This window comes from Stigmatopora nigra, chromosome 12 (genome assembly GCF_051989575.1).
Source record: "Stigmatopora nigra isolate UIUO_SnigA chromosome 12, RoL_Snig_1.1, whole genome shotgun sequence".
Classification (NCBI taxonomy): Eukaryota; Metazoa; Chordata; class Actinopteri; order Syngnathiformes; family Syngnathidae; genus Stigmatopora; species Stigmatopora nigra.
The window spans coordinates 9,237,583-9,261,532 of NC_135519.1; the positions used below are offsets into that span (position 1 = coordinate 9,237,583).

The window sequence follows — 23,950 nt, forward strand, 5'->3', positions numbered from 1 at the left end:
TCATTATATTTGATGCTTTAGAAATGTTTAAAAATATCAGAACACAATTTCCTATTCAAACACTGGGTTTATGAAGCAGTTTGTTTTGATCAATGCTGCTTAGGCTTTATTGACAGAAAAGTCAATAACACACACCCACATCCACCGGCCTACCTCAACCATTTGTGACAATAAATTGTCATGGATATTTAATTCTCTTTTGAACTCCATTTATCACCTTAATTAAAAGCCAGAGTCAAATGAATGGAAATGCAAGCTGCTCTATGTTCAGGGGGAACTGCACCTTTTCCTACCATTATATCATTTAGTTTTTTCTTTACTCTAATCAATTTTGCACATCATGGTAATCTTGTTAAGTGTTTAGCTATTTACCTACTCCTGTTCTGCTATTACAATAAACTGTTAAATGCTGCACAAATAGCTCTACTCCTGTTTCCTTTTGTTCTAAGTGATAAACATCCCTCTTACATCTTAATCGAGGGCAAAGTCAGAATTATTCTTTTTTTCCTAGTCAGTGGAAAGTACAATGCAGCCCACCAAAGCTAAATACTGTAAATCCAGGGGGAAAGCAGCTTATTTACCTTTTGATAGAGAAGCCTCTGCATATTGCTATATATGCATTACCAATAAAAAAATTGCAATTCATTGCTAGTAGATAATCTTAAATGCAGAACTGGTGTTTCTTCTGTTATATCTGTAATTGCCATCATTTATTGCAACCTTCTTTCCAAGTTGTGGTTTATGAGTTTGAACATTCGGCCTTAATTTTACACATCTGAGGTATTCAAACGGCATGTTTTTTTATTTAGTTATTATATATCGTAAAACAATGTCATTTTGCTAGGTGATTAATTAGTGTTTCGTTTTTTACCTTTCTAATCATCAATACTTATTTATTTGATTTGCTTTTTTTTTTTAATTCTAGTTCTGGTCTTGTTTTCCTGGACTGAATAGCATTTGTCAAACGTGAGTATGCCAAGTATAAAGAACACGAATACATCGTCATTGTCATATTTGCTTTCTTTTAAGTGTGACCTTGATAATCCTTTTTCTTTGAGTGCCATTAACAGTTACAAAAAAAAGGTTAAGTAATTCTCCGAGGGTTTGGCAAGTATTCTAATAAGCACAGTTTCACAGGGCAGTATCGTTTTCACTGTATCCCTTGACCTATGAGCCTTAAAGCCCCTTTCATCATGCCAATCCTCACACAGCATTTTAGACAGAGTCCAACCTGCCTTCATAAACCGATAAAGATTAATCCCCCTGCTCCCTGTCTCACTCTTGGCTGGGTTAAATTGATGTAATTAAATTAAGTGGAGATACAATGTGGGGCATTGCTGCTTGCTGCCTTTGATTGGTCACCCTTATTAAAGTCTATAAGATGCCAGCCCAGAATTACTGGGGCAACAAACCTAATAAAGGGAGAAAAGCTGAAGGCACAAGCAGAATAAAGAGAGTATATCCACTGAGAGGGAAAGGAATAAAATAATGATTAAAAACAAGCCAGTTAGAAAGTACAGTTATTTTGTAGAGGGTCACTATTAAAAAACTAAATGTTATGCAGTTTTGCCTTATTTCTAGTAATTAGACAAACACAGCTACCACAGCAGGCGGGGTTACTGCATGAATAATTATGCTACCTTTCTGTTTTTGTGCTGTCATTCCCATGGCCCTAGACTTGCCTGAGAGACTTCAGTTTTTACGGATTGCTCACTTTTTGTTTGTTTCTAGAGGAGAACTACTAGCAATGTTAACCTACACAAATCAAGGTACCACTGCGTTGATGCTAGTGAGGACACTTGGCGATTAAACTAGCATATTAGTGTATTCACACACAACTCTACAGTCAAACATAAACCCACACCCTGCCTGCAATTTTCTCGTTGAGATGATGCCAAAGGGATGAGTCCGCCAGTTAGAACAGAATAAAGTCATAGCCATAATTTGATTTAATAGCTTTGAAAAATATCGTTGAGGAGCATTCTGTTGGAATGTATAGAATAACATTTTACTGAAACCCAATTTTAGACCAGGGAAATAAATTATGCTGTCAGGCGTAATTTCACTTTCATGTGTTCATGCCATGAAAGACTTTTTGGGATGTCAAATTTGACATGGCAAAGAAACATAAACCACTTTCTTTATCGACCAAATCATCACATATGAACAAACTAATTAATAATAAATGACTACGCACGATACATTTGCAGTGAATGCTTGTCATTTGTTCTCACGCTGCTTTGCTGAGATAAGCTTTAACCCCACACAAAGTGGCCTCCGGGTAGCCATACTGACCACCCTCGTCATGCTCTTCATGGTAAGGGCCCATCAATTCAAGGCTGAGGACAAAGCAGTAGCCCCTGGGCTGGTAACATTGTGCCACGAGTGCTCAGTCGACCAGTGTCCCTTGAAGCATTCTGCCCCATCCACTGCTGTGCTCACTTCCCCTAAGCCCAGAGTGAAACATGAGCCCCTGCCTTGTGGAGCAGAATGGCCCATCCAGCCTGAGCTGACAAGACCCAGTGTCCTAAGGGTGCACTACACCCAACAGGCCCTTTGTTCCTTTGACCAGCTGCATACATGGCATCTCAGCCAACCCGCTTTGGCCCTCAGAGGTGTCCCACAGTATTGATAGCTTCTAATTTACTCTCTCATCATCACCTTGCCTCCTTTGCAGCTAATACACAATGCACCCTTTCACTCAGATCAGTCTTCTCGCTCGCCAGAAAACGTTGATGAGATTGCTCTGCATTCACTGTTTAATTTCCACACATCAAAAAATAGACTCCGATAATATGAAGCATTACTTGAATCCCTGCTCGGAAAAAAAAAGAAAAAAAATCTCTGGAGAATTGTATGCCATGTGACATTAGTGTCATCATTATTTGGGTTCAGTGAGCCTGTGTGCGAGTATGAACATCCTACACTCCTAACATTTTGGCTTTCTTCTGTATGGGGAGCGAGCAGATGAGTGCATGTCTGCAGTTCTTGTTAGTGTGGGGAAAAAAAGGTGAGGAATGATTACATAGAAGAAAGTGCGACAGAAAACAGAGTCCATGGCCAGGGCTCTTATCGGAGTCTTGCGCCCTGTGATGCCACCATGTGCAGCCCAACGTACTTCAACAACAAATACAGCAGCACAACGAATACAGCACACACAAAGAAGAGGCTTTGGGATGACAACAATCAAGTGCATCTCGTCTTAATGAATAGCAAATAAAATTGTACCTATACACACACACACATACATATACATATATACATATACACATATATACACATATACACATACACACATTCGCATACACATACATATACACACACACACATCCACATATATACATATATACAAATATATACACGTATATACACGTATATACACATATATACACGTATATACACATATATACACGTATATACACATATATACACATATATACACATATATACACATATATACACATATATACACATATATACACATATATACACATATATACACATACACATGTATATGATTCAAAAGCACAATTAACTAAGAAATTAGTTTCGTTTTTTTCCTTCCACTGTATACACAGTTAACAACACATTGCAGTATAATAGTTTACTAGTCTGTGTTTATTTCCACGACTATATTTAAACACATGCAGCATGTACCCTCCCAATATTTGCCACACAGATACCACCACGCATCTCCTAACAAATAAATAGAAAACAAGAAATGAATGAATATGTGTGGGTTTGTATTGTGTTCCTACACAGTATTGCTCACAATATGCTAATATTATCACACACATTCAGTAAACCTTTTTTTTTATCAGTCATTCCCAGTATACCTGAGGCTCGACAAGATGGAAGGAGCAATGAGGTTGCGCAAATCCCACAATCCTATTAGAGTGGATTAGAGGCCAGTCACTCAGCTGCAGGTGAGCAATTGTAAATTGCAAAGGAATCATAGCTACAAGTCTTAACCTGAGGTTAAATATTAGGAGCCATTCATTCGCAATGCTGAATCTGAATTATAAACAACTTAAAAAGAGGGTATGTGGGGTTACTTTTTTGTTTTTGTTTGGCCTTCTTTTAGCGTGACAGAAGTGGGGCATATGTGTGCACACCTTTGGTTGGTGTTTTAGGATGACAATCCTTATCTTCATTCATTTTCTCCAACGTTTCTAAGGTTGGGTCATGGGGGATTCAGCAGGGAAGCCCTCATCCTAGACTCAGCTGCTTTATCCAGCTTTTTCTTTTCATATGAGGATCTCAATAACATCTATATTAACATGACACCCTTTGATTTTTTTCACAGAAATAATGGTCAATTTCCAAGAATCATTAGTTACCGTATTTCAGACTCCAATGCATTCAACACTTTCAAAACAAATCCAATTTGTGAAATGCTTAGCACGTAACTTTGCTTAATCTTTTAGTAACACAAAACTCTAAAACAAGAGAAAAAAAATAAAACAAAACTACTATGCTTCTGATGATTCAGGATGCATGTCAAGGGAGACATATCCCATTAAGTCCTAAAGGAGGGGGTCTGTTTCTTTCTCTCTGTTATGCTCTCATCTTCAAAGTATCTAACCTGAAACCGCACATATTACTCAGATGAACTTTTCCTGCTCACCACACGCACAGTCAGATCTCATTTCCTTCTATCCAATCCACTGTATATAGTGTGGTCACTCCTGGAACCAAAGACTATTGCAAGCAAATAAAAAAATATTTGCAGTTTTATGTAGATGGGCTTTGCACAATAACAGTTGATGGTGGTTCTGGCTACCATAGCAGAATTGTTGAGATTCTGAATGATTGGTGGCAATGAAAAGATGAGTAGGTGAACACTCCATATCATAGGCTGCAAGTAGATTAAATAGTTGAGGGAGTTGCTTCCCATCACAGGAAAACGAGACTATTAATGCAGCCTCCAGTCTCTTATTCATGGGTCAATAACCGCGTAGGCTCCCTTTTGATTAGGGTGACATAGGCAGATCTTTATCAGTACAGCTAACACCACCACTGCTTCAAAGAAGCACAGATATTGTCATCTTCACACGATCACATCAGCTCAGTGACATGGGAGTAATTATATGATACAAGCTAGCAACAAACTGACAAGACAGATCCTCCCTTCCTTCTCCCAAGATTAAAACTTATTTCTCAAGTATTAATTCACACTCATTTCATCTGGTATGCTGCAATATGGGTTAAGATAAAGATATAAGATAAAGACATTTTCCCAATTCAACTTAAGATATCTAATTATCTGTTCTAATTTACCAAGAACATGCTTCTTTTCTAATGCAGTGATCATATTACCACTACTACTATTCAATTTTCCAATCCTACAGATAGAAATGGAAGATTAAATGATTTTTTAGAAATAGTAAAGTAAACCATGAAGTATATAATTGGACTTAAACATGTGTGGCAACGAGGACAAAGTGTGATTCAAGGGGGAAAAAAAGTTAAAATCATAAAAAAGCTGTATATTAAACTCAGAAGGGACACAAAATTACAGATAGATGTTAATTGCAGCCATTAACCCGTCTGCCGTAATAAAAGACAAACCCCAAGAAACTGAAATAATTAGCATCACAGCAAAGACAACAGCATGCATTATCCTAGATTCAGGTATCATGTTGATTAATGTGGCTTTCGTTTTGTTTTTCTGTTCCCCTCTGCATGCTGATTGACCTAAAAGGTAATCACATTACTGATAACCTTTTCGAACGTAAACTCTTATTAAAAGCTCAAAGGTCATGAATTCTGCTGTGAGCGTCTTAATAGATAGGTAATTGTTGTCTTTTCCACTCTGGTCAATCATCAACATGCCTATATTGCTCAAACATGAACAAAGCATATGTAAACATATTTCTACATCCTTTACATAAAGTACTGAACTTTTGCTTTTAACAAGTCCAATGTATGATACTAACCATCTAAAAACCAATGCTTCTGATGCTCTAATCATTCACAGATTATTTCCTTATCATGAAACCCACGCGCATTAGAACAGCAATACTTAAGATGGACTGTGGTTTTGGACTAGGCTATGGATTTGTCAGTTCCAGGCCACAAAGAGGAAATTTTAAAAGATATAAAAACCGGAATACTATACAGGGTGGGCAGTGAATGTTGATGCCTGCTTTACAAACACTAAGTTTTTATTTAGTATTTTCTATAGGTTGGTAAATGTGTTTTTTAATTCTCTTTCTATGAGAGAATGCATACACTTTTATATCTTGATGATGAGAAACGTAAAAGCAATAACAGCAGAATATCTTCAATTATATTTCTAATAAGCATATGATGCTTTTAAAATTGCTTTGCCAAATGGACACATGGCTCACACTTGCCATGCTCTCGGTGTTCAGGAGAATTCTATTCACTATGCTAGTTGTGTATAAAATTAAGAGTGAAATTGGAAAATTTTCAGAGATTGACGACCACTCCTCTGGAGCATGTGTGTGCAAATCATTAATTTCCCAGAATTCCACTACCATTACAATTGATTAATTTGGAGAGAAATTGGATATTTGTCGATAATACAAAGTCACCCTTGATTTGACCCGATTCAATGGCGTTCAAATCAATACTATGTCCACATAAATACAATCAGTAACATTTCGCCAAACATGATGTTTTTGGACAGACTACACCTTAGATTGGTCGCCACAGGGCACACAGAGACAGATGACCATTCACACTCACAATCATTCTGACACCTGCAAGAATCGAGCCCGTGCCTGCTCACATTGAAGTCAGGCGAGTGTGCCACTACACCGTCAGGTGGCCGAAAATGTTTCTTATTAACAAAACGAGATATCTGAAAAATAGGGATGGCATTCAAGGCTTTGCATTTCGATCAATTTCAACTTGATAGGGCTGAAACAATCACTATAATGACGTTGTACTTCACATTAACAACGCCACAAACATAAGATCTGGATATATATGCATTACATCATCTTCACAATGGCTGTTCATGTGGTATAAATTCCTGGTGTGTTTGGTATCTAGCTTTAGGAACTGAATGTAGCCCCAAGACAATATAAAATGCCTTTTTTTCATGCTCAAAATGGGCCTATAGAAGTGGCTTAACACCTTGCAGAGCTGGAGGCAACATGTTTGTCTATCCCAAGCCCCCTTGGGCAACATGGTGCGCCACATTGTTCTAATCCTGTCTAATCTGGACAGAGCGAAGCATTTGGAGAAAGGATATGGCTAATCTCAGTCATAGAGACACAGAGGGCATTTTGCTGAGGATGAAAAAGATACCTCGACTTGGTGATATACAGAAGTCATGAAATTTTTTAAAGAAATGAATGTAACGTAGACATAGATGCATTTTATAAACAATTGGCTGTTTTCAAAGAGCAATACAAGTGTTAAAAAAAGAGAGGAAAAGGGCCCAATACTCACTGTGCCCAACTCTTAGGGACGCAGGGGATTTGTGGACACCAATAGGCACATTATGTGGATGTTTGTTCCCTTGCGAGGGTGGAAAATGGTGCAGATTTTCCACTGCACCTGGTTCGGACCCTGCTACAGAACCCAAAGTCAAAGCAGTGAGCCACAAGGCCAGATGAGTAAGGGAAACCCAATTGTGGTAAAGGGGCCCTTCCAATGCCAGGGGAGTCCTCCAGCCTGCCAGCATCATCCCTGAGTGGCTTGATGAGGCTTCAGATTACAAATGGAACTTCAATGAGCTTTTAAGTGCATAATTCTCACCTCCCAAATTCTCAGAAAATAGAAATCCACAGCAAAATAAGTGTGCACTCTTTAAAAAAGAAAAGAAAAGAAAAAAAAGTCTCGTTTATGCCCCTTGCTGGTCTGCGTCAGGTTTGGAAATCCGTAGCAACACGCAGAGGTATGAAGTATCATAAAACATGATTTGAAGAAAAAGCAAGAGCAGCCTTAAAAAGCCACGGAAAGACCCCCACTTGCATCCCCCTCTTTTCAGCTTTTCCTCATTAAACGAGTAACATCTTACTACCAACTCTTGGTAATCCAAAAATATGCAATTGGGATAAAAAGCCAGTTTGGGAGAGCAACATGCAAAGTGGAAGACTTTAAAAAAGCCAAACCCATAGTTTCTTCATTCTTTGTCCGTCCGCTCTCTCAAAAGGTTTTCCACAGAAATATAACCGTAGTAAAATCCCAGTCTCTTTTGCATGTGATAAACAGCTGCTATGCGGCTCTGAGTGCACCTGTATGTTTGCCAGGTAGCACAGTTGCTCTCCTCCCAAAGACGTGAGCTTTCAATGAAACTGTAACACCTGGGGGAAAAAAGCCCTGGGCAGGGAACACACGCTCACTCACAGGCAGCATCAGCAGCGTTGTTCAAGAAGATGTGCGCAGGAGGACTCGGGGAGAGAGAAAGGGAAGGAGAAGAACTGAAGGGAGGGGGGTGGAGGGCTTAAGAGCCAGCCAGCAAGCAAGAGGCGAGAGTGGCTATGCAAATGGGAAGCCTGCACATAGCGAATCACTGGATCCTAAGAGCATTGCAGGAAATAGAGCTAGGTCCTCTACTCAGATTTTTTTCTCCCCACTTTATAAATCCCCCAAAAACATGAAAAAAGTAAGTTTTTTGTTTTGTTTTTAATTAATTACCTCTCAAATTCAGCTTTTCTTATAATGACAACCTATTCTTCGACCCAGTGGAACTCTAATATTGTCCTAAATAACAAAATCTTAAATAATGATAATGAAAAAAATGACTGCTTACCATGCTTAAATGTGTACTGCAGGCAAAAATAGAGTTATAATAGAGTTATTGTGCTTGGGCACACAAAGGCAACTCATATACACAGCAATAGGCAATTTGACATAGTACACTTGGTACTGTGCTGAGGTCTGCTCTGCTTGTTAATAAAGGAGCATTAGTCACCAGAGAGGGTCTGCAGATGGCAGCCACGGTACTCGGTGTGTGCTGCAGGAATGGAGAGAGCATGTGCACATTAAAGCCCTGCTGACAAAACCTATCTGGTTCAGATGGGAAGGATGCTTAAGTGTTAAAAGTTCAGAATGGAAGCGGACATGGCTCACACTTGCCACTGTGCCTGCCACTCACCAACATGCTCCCCACTGAGAAATAATAAGAAAAGTAAAAACACATCATCTAAGCCACATTGCAAGTTTTTCTTGTAGCAAAAGGGAGCGTGGGTGGCTATTTCGATGGAAAAGAGTGTACTTGCTGTAAAAATCCTAACAAGGACAAACTCAATAAGGTGGTACAATTTATCTTGTCAATACTATGTACAATGCACTTTACATAAATATGATTAGTAATATGTATAATGACTGAATGTCAAGTACAAATAATCCTATCCTATCATTAAAATAAATACACAAATACATAAAACATAAGAATAACTCTGAACCCATTGGAGCAAAACTTGTAGTTTATACAACGTTTAATGGACATGCGGTGTTGTGCGACATTAGAATTTAATGACATCATCGCGATAGTGACGCTCTAATAATCAAGTTCATCGTTACTTTGTTTATTTCTGCCCTCAAGTGGGGACTATGAAAAGTGCATCATGCTCGTGTTAGACTTGGTTCATGGGAGAAAAGAAGATTTCAAGACTACAAGACCAATTTAAATTCTACCAAAATGCTCTTCTGAGCACAAATTCTTACCACAAAGTACAGTAGTAAGCATCACAAGCATGTCATTTCCATTACATGTGACACCTTGAAAAGAGTTCTCTTAGGAGATAATAATTCACTTAATTTCAAAACAGAATTTACAGGGTTGCAACATTGGCATAACATAATGAGGTGGAAGAAGCACGTTTGAAACTATATACAATAGTCCCTTTGCGAGCAAACAAAACAATAAAACTAAGAAATGTTGACTATACAGTACACAATACTATGCACCACAGGGATGCAAAGCTTTCGAAAGAATAGATAGCCACAAAATAGATTCTGAAACAGTGTCTGAACCCCACTGCGAAAGATCTATAATTTGCCAAATTGAACATATCGAAAGTTACCAGAAGACACAAAGAACCCCGCTAATTCAGAAAAATAACCAGCCTTCTCAATAGCAACCGGGGGTGAAAAGGGATGTAATGAAGCATAAATCGTTTCACGCAGGTGAAGCCTAATTTATAGGATGTCACTTCGTACTTAGGATAGCTCAAGCATGAACACCAAGCCGTGCATTTGCTCGGTGTACCTGCTGTTGTGATGCAGTGACTCATTCAGGCGATGCAAGAAACATATGTGCCAATAGAAATATCTGGACAAGCGTGAGAAAAGGTAACAGGGTTGGGGAAGCATGTTTTGACCCAATTTGACATATATATCCCATTTTCTCAGCTCATTTTCTGAACCGCTTTATCCTAAGGGTTGCGAGGGGGTGCTAGAGCCAATCCCAGCTGTCTACGGGCCAGAGGCGGGGACACCCTCAATCGCAGGGCACAAGGAGACGGACAACCATGCAGACTCACACACAAATTGTGGTGCATTATCAGCAAATGTCAAAGCATTTGTAAGGCAAAGCGGTACAATTGAAGAAAGTGTTCATTATGCATGCACTAAGCCTTGCATAAATGACGACGCAAATTGAAAAAAAAACAGGTATCTAAAAAGGAATAACTGTTACAAAAGCAAATCGCAATTCCCTGAGGAACTGAATGTATCTCAATATAAATAGTCTTTTCATACTCATTGTTGTTGGATTTTTCCATCGATACAATCCTTTTACTCCCATCTTGTGGTGAGTGTGACTGCATATGCAGAGAAGACGCAAAATGCATAAACTAAATCCTGATCGTCAGTGAGAGAGATAGGGGTCGAAGGTCGTCAGCTTTCTGGAGGCTTCCTCTCTATCTCGACTGACAGTTCCCAAGATGCAGTGGGCTGCCGAGACCCATGGTCTGTCTATCTCTGCTGAAAGCCAACTCCATCACTTTTCTTCTCAGAGTACACCATCTTAAATAGGTCAAGGACAGACTGCCTCATACTTGCAGAGTTTACTGTTTATCTGCCAAAGAGCTGTATTAACTTTAGCACAATCGGCAGACTCGGTTATTTTTCACAACACAAAAGAAATATACTCAGCCAATGTCTCTTGAGGTTGGTGTAGTGATTAGCATGTGTGCCTTACAATTCTGAGACTAAGACGGCCTACGTTGAGTTTGCATGTTCCTGCTGTGTCCGTGGGTTTTCTCTGGATAGTTTGTTTTCCTTCCATAATCCAAACAACATTGACAACTTAAAATAGTTCCTTGGTGTGCTTCTGTGCATGAATGGATGGTTTTCCTGTATATGCCCAGTGATTGGGTGTAAAACTAATATTATTTGCAATACAAATACAATATATTCCTCCAGTACAGATATTTTTCCAGAAATTAGTATATAGAAAAGAGACTTATTGTGACGTGTACTGTATTTACAGCGTTCTACTTCAGTGTCTCATGCTCTTCACTTTAAATTCTATAGACATTCATATCTGGAGCATTTTTCATATTCATGAATCAACTGGATCATGTACTTTGTATTCTTGACATACGGCTCAGTTTAATCTACCCTTCCATCCATTTTCATCACATCTTATCCTTGCCAGGGTGGCGGCTTGGTGGGGCGCTGGAGCATATCCCAGTCAGTTGTAGGGCACACAAAGAGACACACACTTCACCCTCGCAATCACAATGCCAAGAAGTGGGAATCGATCCCAAGCTGCCTGCACCATATCTAATGAGACCATCAGTGACTCAGTCTAACAATGCAAATGAAAATTATAATGCAGAAGATGAACTTCACCACAGTTAAATATATTATGATGGTATTTAACATTGACACCTGATTTGCCTTTATCTTGGAAAAACGGTTGTAAGCTGTGTAAAACATTTTATCATAAGGACAAAGGTAAAGAAAGTGCTGTTTAGAGATAAATATACTGTAGCAAAGTGGAGAAAAATATTAGCACCACAAAACAATTGCAGATAAATGGTCTTATTAAAAATGCTATAGGGCAATATAGAATAAAAAATATAATAATAAGTGATTGTGGCATACTGTGTAGTGGTCACGTCTGACACCTATAGAGCCACACATTTTGAAGCCATTATTTGTCCTTTATGAAGTATCAAGTGTACATATGAAGATCAAGAAGGTAAAAAAATATCACAGCAAACCACCAAACTAAAACGGCATGAAAGGTTGATATACAATGCTTCTTGTTTATTTACCTTCTGCCATGCATTGTAAAATAATTGCATTATTCTGTCTGCTAATCTACGTCCTCCCTACGATGAGCAACGGCCGTACCAATGAACGGTCCTACCAATTACTGTATTTTATGCTCTATAAGCCACTATTTTTACCCCCAGGTTTAAAGATTGTGGTTTATAGTCCAGTGTGGATTCCAGTATACAGTGTACATGGATTTTTACAAGCTGATGAATTGCATGCCTTTTGGGGTAAATATTTCATTTTACAATAGAAGCAGCTGTGGCTTATTATCCAATGTCGTTTATAAAGAAATTCTGTTTACTTGTAAAAGTGGGTGGGTGAAGTTTACAGTCATGTGAGTCTTATAGTCCCAACATTAAGTTAATCTTTTAATTTTAATTAAATTTAATAACTAGAATTGGATATTTTCCTAAATCTCACCTGATAATATTTTGTGGCACACTAATATGCCACACTGCTATCTTTACAAGGTCCACCGAGCCCCCCAAGCCCCTTTCCAATTCCCCAGAGAAGCAACCATGCCGTGATATATGTTCTGCTCGGTTGCTTGAGGGTGGCAGCCCATGCACCCAAAGTTTGGCATGTAAGTAACCTAAAACCCTATTAAAGTGTGCTTTTATTGAAATCACTACATCGAGACAAGCCGTATAGGTGGAAATGAATTTTGTTGAGCTAGCGAGTGATCGCATGTAAACACTTTGGTTCAGATAAGGAGAGCACCAGACACACACACACAAAGTCTATCCGCCTTGAATGAAAAGAGGCTGGTTGAGTTCAAGGGGACTGTCGAAGGTTAAGATGACTTCTCTATAACCAAGAAAGAAAAGGATGGCTTTGTATCGTCTAATTCTTGCTTGGCATAAAAGATTCACAGGCAATGAGGGACAATGTCTTTTTTTCTGTTGGATAAATAGTGTTTCACTGAATTGAAGTTGCATTCATGCCTGTGAATACACAATTTTCCACCTATTTTGCAAACTGCTTTGTTTTCATTAGCTGCACTCTATTGCAACTGAAATATTCCAGAAAAAGGGGTATGTTATGGAGTGGGTAAGGTTTACACAACCACAAATGTTGCTTTGTTTGCAGATTGCTGTTACCAAATACAGTATCCATGTACTGTGAGACAAAGCCACACTGGTGCAGTTTTTTTTTTGCTGCAGTGACGCCAAGTGCAATATTCATGTTTAGTGAGATGTTTAATTGACAGAAGTTTGAAACATTCAGTGTAAACCCAGCAGGGTAGTTAAACACATTCTCTGTCAACATCTTAATTAGTCCAGGGTTGGAGAGAAACAAATGCATATTTAATGATGAAATAAGTCACCAGTGCACAACGCTGAGTTCTGCAACACAACTGAGCCATTATTCCATATAAGCCATGCAAACAATAGTGGGAAAACAACTGCATCATCACACAAAAGACCTCGTTCATTATATACAATTTACTATGCATTGCCATTATTCAAACGTGCCATATTTGAGATTTGCTAGGTCTGCTAAAACAGGTTACTGATTATATCGATTCTGAGAACTGGGAACCGCAGTCATCTGATATTTACACGGTAGGAATGCTCCATCCCAGTTTTCCATGCCAACAATCTGACTCAGTGGTCGGATATAGAAATTACACAATTAAAATGCATGATGGTTGTCACCATTAGGGAATAATGGAAAAATAGTCATGTTATATACTGTCAATTTATTTAGAGATAAGATGAGGGGATGGTATAGTTAATGAAACCAATAAAATGCCCCACACATGCAATTATGTTGTTCCAGTAACCCTCCTACTAAATATTAATCAGACTAACTCCACAACATTCATTATACTGATATAAAATTATTATCCCCTCAACAATAGTTAAAATCTAATATAGAATGTTTGTTGGCAGCGATATATTTCATGCAAGCACGGCGCTGTGTAATTGAGGTTCGACCTGCTAAAGTGAATAACCAGAAGTACTTAGCGGCCCCTATTATTATTTTGCAAGGTTTGTTGAAAACAGGGCAAGCATTCAATGTACACTGTGGCCCAAATATTTTCAATATAACCCTTCATATGAAAAAAATAGGGCTACATGCAGAGGAAAAATGTATTCCTTTGTTATGACAGCCGACTCAAGTGCTTCAAAGCCCCTGTGGCCACAGATCTGCCCTGGTTATCCCCTTGAAAGGAGCTAAGTGGTTAATTTGTCCACTGTATTGTATTGACCGCTTTACTGCCTGCATCCTAAGGTGAGCACTTGCTTATTCTATTTCATCAATGAAATCCAAGTGCTACTCTACTCTTAACAACAGCATACATATTGACTTTGTAAACTTTTAGTATTTAACAGTCCTTAAGGGATTTTTTGATGGTGCTCTGAAGTCTTTATAACAAGAATTATAGGTCAATCTATTGATCAGGTTATAATCAACTCAGATGCCAGCAGTTCATCTGACCATTGAAATTTAAAGTCTACATGCATATTTGTAATTATCGTTTTAAACGTGACTACATTCTTATGATAAAGTCACATTATGGTTACAATTATTCCATGAAGTCTTGTCAGTAGTTACTTTTTCATTTATTTTCAAGTTATGTTGTTTAAAAACACTGAGGGGAAAGCTTTTCCATTGAATATTAATCTTTCACAAATTAGACACTTGGTCATTAGTGAAAAGCAGTCTTTAAAAATGCATTTAAAATCATGTACAACACGCCCTAAGGTCTTTTGACTTCACATGAATCTGACAGTAGACATTGTCAGACACTAGAAACCATCCCTGGCCCCAGACAGCCTATTCTCACGATATTGAGATAGTTGTGATTGACTGGGTCAGACACATCAGCAATCAAGGCAGTAAGTCTCGTCTTTGCCCCTTGGCCAGATACAATGGAGATATGCGACACTACCTTCATTGTTGATACAATATTGACATGGCACTAATAGCTTGAAATGCAGGAAAGGGTGCATGAGCAACCAAGCAAGGCAAAAGTTGGGTGAAGCTCTGGCTGAATCAACTCAGTACCCTTTTCTTGACCCACATTAACTCAATAGCAAACACAATTCTGTTTGTCTTTAAATATTACTTTCAGATGCTTGGCCACTGCGGGCAAACTCCCTCGGGGGGTCTAGACAGAATATGATCCAGCTCTCAGACATACCAATATTGCATGCAAGCACTTATACGTATAGACACTGGCTTTGGTTAAACTATGGTTTTAAAGTGGAGGACATCAAAAAGACCCACTAGACCAGATTAGCACAACTATAACAACTTGGCATCCAAGTTTTTGCAAAGCACTACAATATCAACACACGAAGCATACGATTGTACATTAAAAAATTGCAGGATTTTCTTTCTATTTACACTAACTCAATGAATGCACTTATTAACCAATCAGTTAAACTCAACCCATGTAAAACATATCATTTCAAACTGCAGAAACAATCAAGATACTGCAGGCATCTGATATAGCGTGATTATTTTTGAGTTTCTATGTAATAAACTCAAGGTTTACCGATCCCTAAGACCAATTACATTTTATTATTTTCACCATTTTTCCCAAATGCCGATACATGAACTACCTGCAACAAATATCCACAATAGCAGAGGGTATACTAGAATTCACATCACAGAGTGGCTGTAAATGTTAATAGGGTGTTGTAAATACATGCTGCCATGTTGGAGCTATGCCGATAGTGTAATTAATTGCACAGCTTGAGAATGCTTATTATGTTTTGTAGGTACAAGACTAGGTATGAAGCATGCTCATGATATAAAAAGGAAGCAGGAGGCAACATATTAAAGCTATATTTTGGATAATTCAATAAACTCTGCATGTCACTTGCTTTGACTATACACATTGCAGTGTTCTAAATTGCCGGCACCCTCAAACAAAAGTACAAAAACACCTTCATTTTCCCCATAGTGCTTCCTATTTTTTTTCTTTTCTTACCTCCATCCCATCCCCACAACAATATATCAACAGAGATAAAACCTGAGCTTCATTTTTCACAGAGATTTTCTGAGTGTTCTGGGCAGAAAGAAGCTGACTTGCATCTTTATTCCACCGACTAAAAGTCCGTCACAGTTATAGGAAAGTGTTTCATTGTACTGGATATGGCATCCCCTGGGCCATGGTATTGAGCTGGGTTATTGTTTCATTACGTCTGCAGGAACAATGTGTCTGACTGACTACAGTAACACGGCTCAGCAGGAAGGGTCTTTTAGAGCTACTTTAATATATTCTTGCATTTCCTGTGAGTCAGTCTACTTGCTCCCTTTGACACAAATGAGCTTTGAGGATGTATATATCTATAGGTAACAAAATAAAAATAAAAACACCCACCAAAAAGAAAACCTTAGTTTCAACGTTAATGCTTATTTCCATCAAAAGTCAATGCAAAGGGAAAGCTGAGTACTTAACGATTGCAAATAGGAAACATAACTAGTATTGTAACTATGGAACTGAAATATTGTTTTTAATAACTTGTACGTCTGCAGGGAGAATAACAACCCAGGCACAGCATTTAAGGATTTATGAATTCCTACCGTCATTACACAGTGGTCCACCGAAGGTTGTCATGCTGCAGTCACAGCTAAAGCCCTCCCACTGCTGAAGGCACACTCCCTGGTTGGCACATGAATCTTCCTGGCAAGTGGTGCTGGGGCCTGAGTATGAAAAAGGGTGCAACAGAGTGAGCCAACTAACATTGCCAAACTTTGTAACTTTAATCCGCAGTGAAAGTCACTAAAATAACTATCCTCCTGCAAAAAAAGACATGCAAATGAGGACATTTTGTATAGATTCCAAACAGGTCCACTGCATTGGAGCGCAGAGACCTTAGACTTGTGTAATAATATTTATTTTACTACTGACTTATAGTATTTATACCTTGGAAGGTAGAATAAAACTGTGCAAATCAGTGTGATAGTGGTTTTCAGGTGATACTGTGACAAAATACTAGGCCTTCCATGATGTTGCGACCATTTCCTTCTTTTCATGATGACACTATGTCCATGGATTGTCCTGTATAGCCGTGTGCTGAATTTATAAATTTACGTAAAGCCGGTAAATAGTATCATACTGTGGAAGGGGTGGATAAATTGCTTTGGGGAAAAATACTCATATTTTGGAAGGCTCCTATGTACATTTTGGCCTAATGATACAATAATGTTGCATCATGAAATGTAAATAATAAAATGAAATAAATAAAAAGTAAGAACATTAAACTTAAGTGAACATAAAAGCTCTTGTTTTGTGAGGGTTTCAAGTCGATCATATTTTATATGACATAATTTAAGGCATGCAAATACTACTTTTTATAGCCTCCACACTAAATTAAAATGCATAAAGAAAACAAATGTGAAAAAAAATCTGTTGAAATGTAAATAAATTCTAGTAAAGCAGATACAAATTATTTGATCACATGCATTCAAGACTTTAGAATATGCAATGGGAATTTCCAACTAAATTTAGAAAACAGCCTTATTGGTTTATGTGTTTATGTTATCGGATTATGCGTGAAGACATAAATTAGGTAAGCATGACATTTGCTACAGATGTGGTCTTGTTTTTTTTGTGCTGTACAACAAGAAAAGGATAGTGCATATAGAGTTAAAAATTATTTTAAAAAATAAAATAAAATGTTGTATGCATAGAAAGGTGACAATGCTTGTGTTCCAGTGGGAAAAAAAAGCCCTTTTTGCATGACGGGGAAGTGCACGGAAGAAGTGGCGCCATCCTGCTTAGATGTGGAGTCTTTGGAAAAGTGAGGACGGGGCAGCATTGCCAGTGCAAACAAGGGCAAGATCATGTGTGAGATTCCTTATAGTATATACACAACTATATGCATCTACCTTGCAAATCGGCTTTCATCAAAACAACTTTTGTCAGCAAAATGGTTGAAGAGAAAGAGGAAAATTATAGCACAGATTATTAAATATAAATTATAAAACAGAATGAGGTCAGAGGTGCATAACGACTACTATAGATTGCAGAAGAAGGACAAGGAATTTCTGGAAATTTGATCAAAGTGGTTATTTAAAGAAGACAGAAAGACGGAAACACAAAAGGTGAATGTTGCTGTAAAAATGAAATTAAAAACATTCAAGTAGTGTCAGCAGTATCATGCTTGTTTTTTTACCCTCAAAGTAATAAAAAAAATGAAACAATGGTTAGTTGAGAATAATTTTGAATCTGGTTGGCATAGAGGATAACAAGCTTGACACAAACGTGGGTATAAAATTTGATTACATTTGTAATTCTGAACCATGAAAAGATTAGATGTAAACTCAATTGAGAGCATAGGATGAATAGTGAAAATTAAACTAGGTGACAATTGCTGAAATTGTAAATCCATTATCATCTTTGGATGCAAAGTTCATGCTCATCATGCATGCTACAAAAGGTTTCATACATAATTCACAATGATTGCTTCTGGCAAGTGCGCAGTGTAAAACAAAATGGAGATGAAATTGGAAATACATAGCAGTAACAGTGCCAATATGCCCAAGTGAATAATCACATTATTGAAGGAATGAAATGAATAACTGTCGACAATAAAGTGTCAGTGCTTGATGCGCTTGAACAGCAAACTTACACTGCTTATTCATATCATGTGGCATACTTGGTACAAGTTGGAAGTGTGGGTGTCTCAGTACAAATAATGTGTGAGAATTTTGAGCTGATAACAATCAGAAGCAACTACAGCTTTGTTCATATGTCACAGAGACATTAGAAAACTCATCACTCAACATTATAGGGACTAAATAATAACCCATAAAGCCTGCATTTTCCAAAATCCAACAAAAAGCCAGTAGATTGGAGGCTTTACCCCCCCAACTAAACTTTATTAAATTTGAAACTAACAGTAAAACAGTTCATTCTGTTGAGTTTAAAATTGTAGGTGCAACTCTTTCCCATTTCAACGCATTTGATTGCTGTTGGCCAATCTCTAGCCTATTGCCGCCTCATGTTTGTAAATATGAGGATGCGGGCAGCAGTCCAAAATCTCAAATGCTTAGAAGGTAGTGAATTACAGATTTAATAGTAGTGTGTTTTGGCAGAGAACTGTAGTAGAGCTGCATAAAATGAGGCTTTGACTGTTCCCAGCAAGTAAAAGTCACCTTTTCTCAAAAGGGCAAATGTGGATGTAAATGATTTGCAATTCCAGCATTTGAAAAAAATGGAGTTAAAAAGAAAAAAAATAATCTAAAGTTCTGAGATTTAAGTCAATCTTTCGAAATTTGTGAGGCCATACAATTACTATAGAATGTGTCAAAATATATATAGGATTTTTGCAGGACTAATATAACAAAATGTTATCTCATTCATTTTTTGAACATCTTTTCCTCACAAGGGTTAACAAAATATGAATTTACTTTAAAAAAAAAAACAGCTTGGAGTCCAATGCATTTTGAGCACTCTTTGCCTTAAAGCACACACACACACATAAGACATCCCATTATCCTCGAAAGTGCCCAAGTCACGATCATGTTGATGTTATCCATGTCTTCAAAATGGGGCCACTGATGTTCCCACCTGAGCTCTGGAGATTGCTTGAAAACATTGATGTTTTTCAAAGCCACAAACTATGCGTGCTATCAGACTGTCACGGCAAAGCAACTACAAAATGTTTAGTCCAAAATGTCTCGCCTCGCTTTGTCCACTGAGCGAAATAAGTGTTGCAGCTTACATTGAAGATAAAAATTCACAGTATGGACTTTAAGTTTTATATATACTTTGTAACTATTTGTGACCAGTCCTGGAACCTTTTCCTAACCCTAACCTTTTTTAGTTTGGCCAACATATTTCTTATTTATTAAATTATCATGTAAAAAATTATGAATAAAAATGAATTATTATATTAAAATTAATGAATGCAACATTTAAGTGAAAATTAAAAAAAAACTCGTGGAAATGTGACTCAATCGGGTTCAAGCAGCTCGATTAATTTTGAAACTCAAATCTAAACAAAATATTGCACCAATGGGACAATGTTTTATGGAAAATTAGTTGGATATAAATAGTGATGAACAGGACCAATGCCACTAATTTAATGTTTCACTAGTAAATCCTTTAGTTTTAACTTGGATCAAAGGTGATGAATCATTTGAACATTATAGAGGACCCACAAATAAACAAAATAAAAAAAAAATCATATAACTTTAACCTCACCTTCGCATCCCCTTTCGATTTGTCCCACACAGTCCAATGCATCTGACATCAAGTCAGGTAGACGGCCATTCAGATCTACTGATGCCAAACAACCTTGAAAGCCCTCCTTGGCATGCACCAGTTTAGGCAGTTCCTTGTACATCTCCTTGGTTACTCCACCTATATAAAGGTTACCTGAAAGGTATGAGGGAAAAAAAATACAATTCTGACATCTAGTGGAATAAACGCAAAATGCAGAATATAGTGGCCTTTTAAATGAAATAAAATCATATATGTGATGTTTCTTATATATGATATGTTTGATGAACAGCAGATTGAATACCTTTCAAATCCAGGTTTTTAGCCCCCGTGGTGGTCTGGGTAGTAACTTTGGTGTCAATCTTGACTGTATGGAGATTGTTGGCATCCCTGGAGATGATGACACTGTGCCAATTGTTATCATTTAATGGCTTGTTGGAGTTTCCTTTAATCAAATGAGCTCCATTTCCAAGGTCCGACACATAGTGCAGGTATCTGCAATCACATTATGTAAGACGATTAACTATATGTAATCATGTGCAGAAAATTACAATATACATACCTTTAAAAAAAAGACCAATTTATAATTTGCATTCAACTTACAAAACTTATGAGCATCTATATGTGTTTTGTTATGGAAGTAGTTTTTGATGGTATAGCACATATGAACATGCATATTCATGAACTGCATAATAGCTCGGCTCATGTAGTATGCATACATACAGTGCCTGGAATAGCTGACCCACATAGTATTAGAGACAGCTCTAAGCATGAAGAACTACAGTTCTACTCCACTCCAAACACGTGAACATATTATCCGTGTACAGTGTCAACATACCCTTTAACCAGCTCCACTACAATGAAGTCATTCCCATCCCCACTGTTGTAGAGGATGAGGCCATCAGAGGAGGTGGTCTTGAACTGGAAGAAAAGGTGCATGGAGTAGTAAGCCTGGAGAGCAGTGAGGGTCACATAACTGGACCGGGACTTGAAGGTGACAGGATCAGCAATAATGTTCTTGAAGCCAATCATGGCGTTCAGCTCACAGTAGTCGATATCGCCGTTTTTACACAGGTCAATGTACGCCATCCCATTGAAGGAGAGGCTTTGGAGGTGACCAATGAAATTTGATGGGACCATTGACATGAAACGCTTTTCCGTCACTATTCCTGTCTCAATGTTGTGGAACTCCAGTTGGGTGTGGTCACCAGCCATTTGACCTTTACACAGATGGGAAAAAAGAAGATGTGGATTGTAACAGTGCCATCACTAAATCCTTAAAAGTCACTAAATACATGACAATTGACAGAATGCTCAAGATTGTGTATAAATAGTATGTAGAGTCCAAATCCCACAATGAAATTAAGAAATCATGTTTCTTGTTTCATCAAAAGGTAAAATATTCATATATATATAGCAAATACAAATTCAATTGAACTCTAAAATCGCCCTGATTCTGGAGGGTTAACTATCTAACAAATACATAAATAAAATTATATTTAAAATAAAAAACACCCCCATAGGGAAATAGTGAAAAGTACCTTCTACTGGCGTCAGATCATCTACAGTCAGCGTTAAATTCTTTCCCCTCCTGAACACACGCACTGTGTGCCACTCATTATCGTTTAGATTCTGACCCGCAAAAATAGTCTCTGGACCTTTTCCTGCAGGACAGTCCAAAAAGGGTTAACAAACAGACATGTGCAAGGTGTAAACACTTCCAAAAAAAAAGACAAAAGAAGTGGCAAAGGAAGAAGAGAAAGAGAAAAAGAATAAAGTTGAAAAGATCACATTTTTCCACTTAGATAAAGAAATCATAAAGGTTGAGATTGTAAATGAACAATGGATTATTCTGACTTGCACATTACAGTTAGACCCGACCTCCAAATAAATAAACAAAATAAAATCACCACTATCATAAAGTAAACTCAAAATTAGGGACAAGTAGCTCGTCAATGGTTTCTGGCAAAAACTACAGTATGAAAGTAACGCCATTTATCCACTAGATGGCAGCACATGACCGTGAATTGATTTTGCGCCTCAACAGCGTCACATTACCTTTGTTGAGGATGGTAAAATTGAGCTTTTCAAACATAATAAAGGGATATCAGTGAAATAACAGTCGTGCCATTAAAGCAGTTGAACAAAAAATCGAAAATTTGAGTGTCATTTCAAGTACAAGCAATCAAATACTGAGTGTGATTCAATTTACATTGTCTACTCCCACATATAGATGTGGTTTGGACAACCTTCACTGGGTACCTGGTGCTTTTTTCATACAACATACACACTAACCACCCATGTTTTGTAATGCTCATTGAAAATTTAGCTGGCATTAATCAAAATAGCACTTTACCCCTCCGATTAACGCCCATGGATAACCTTGACAAGTGGCATTATAACACTACAAGAAGTGAGCGACGATTAAAAGGCATTCAGTCAGTAAGGAATTACACATATTCATGTTGACAAACACCTCAAGCATATTCTAATTACAAATGTGGTAAATTAGAGCAACAGAACAAACTGCATCAAAATGAAAAACCCTGCTGGATGCCTCTATGTATAATTACCACTCACTGAACACTAAAATCCATGAATTGCTGTGGCAAGAAAAAAAACACACAACCTCTGTGAAGATTTTGTATGGCTGCTGCTCGAGTGTTCTCTTGCTGTGCCCACACAACCAAACACGCGGATGACAATATCCCATTGTGACAGAATTAAATCTCCAGGCTCTACACACTGTGAGGCTTATTTTAGATAGGTGCCAGGTTCATTCTCTTCAACTCCTTCGTGGCTATTTATTCTCTCTTTTTCAGCAAGTTTTAAACCCCCCAATGCAATGCATATGCAAATGCCTGAATGCCAAAGTTCTGGGACACGTTCAATCTTCGAGGCCCAGTTCTGCTTTGTAAGCATTACACACGGGGCAGGATTGAAACTGGAGTGGGATTAAGGGCCAGAGATATGAAATAATGGAATAGAGTAGGGCTTCAAAGTGTACTTGATCTTTGTCTTCCATCTTCCTGCCCTTGTTGCTCTCCAAGGAGAGAAAAAGGGGAAGTGGGCAAAGAGACCATTTACATCACAGCCCATTGCCTCAATAGATCTACTGTCTTACTTTGTGTGTGGTGGTGAAACTGACTTTAAAGGCCAAAGTGTGTGCGGGATTCAGCCACCAAGAATTTTCACTTTTGGTGATCTATCTGCCTTGATGGACCGACCCACAGCAAACCCTTCCTGCCTCGTCGACTTGCGTGCCCAAGGGAACAGCGGAAAAGTATGGCACAAGGGCAGTGAGAGGACATGTGATTATCCAGTCAATCAACTCGCGTTGGCAGCAAGACAATGACGGTGCTCCCCCCAGACTGACAACACGACACACTCAGGTGGAGGAAACGAAAGAGGTTGACCAATCAGCAATTGCTGGATTAGTGTCAAAAGCAGACATCAAAGCCTGTGCTGGTGGCAAGGAAAGCTTAGAGGCCTACACTAGGTGACCTACTTGTCTGATAAATGGGTAAGAGTATCGTGAAAATGTCCCGC

General features: G+C 38.1%; 1 protein-coding gene across 39 annotated transcripts in view; it reads right to left on the minus strand.

The window, feature by feature from the left end:
- LOC144205579 (neurexin-1a-like) overlaps positions 1–23,950 on the minus strand; it is a 198,040-nt gene that overhangs the window by 53,046 nt on the left and 121,044 nt on the right. For 35 of the 39 annotated variants that reach the window (XM_077730020.1, XM_077730052.1, XM_077730051.1 and 32 more), the window contains 5 exons: positions 21,943–22,065; positions 21,240–21,621; positions 20,706–20,896; positions 20,384–20,557; positions 16,756–16,875 (listed from right to left, as the gene is read on the minus strand). In XM_077730020.1, coding sequence (XP_077586146.1) covers positions 16,756–16,875; positions 20,384–20,557; positions 20,706–20,896; positions 21,240–21,621; positions 21,943–22,065 — 990 coding nt within the window. Of the gene's footprint in view, positions 1–7,425; positions 8,364–16,755; positions 16,876–20,383; positions 20,558–20,705; positions 20,897–21,239; positions 21,622–21,942; positions 22,066–23,950 lie in introns of those variants that run through there. The other 4 variants (XM_077730055.1, XM_077730054.1, XM_077730056.1 and 1 more) reach the window with 3 other exon arrangements.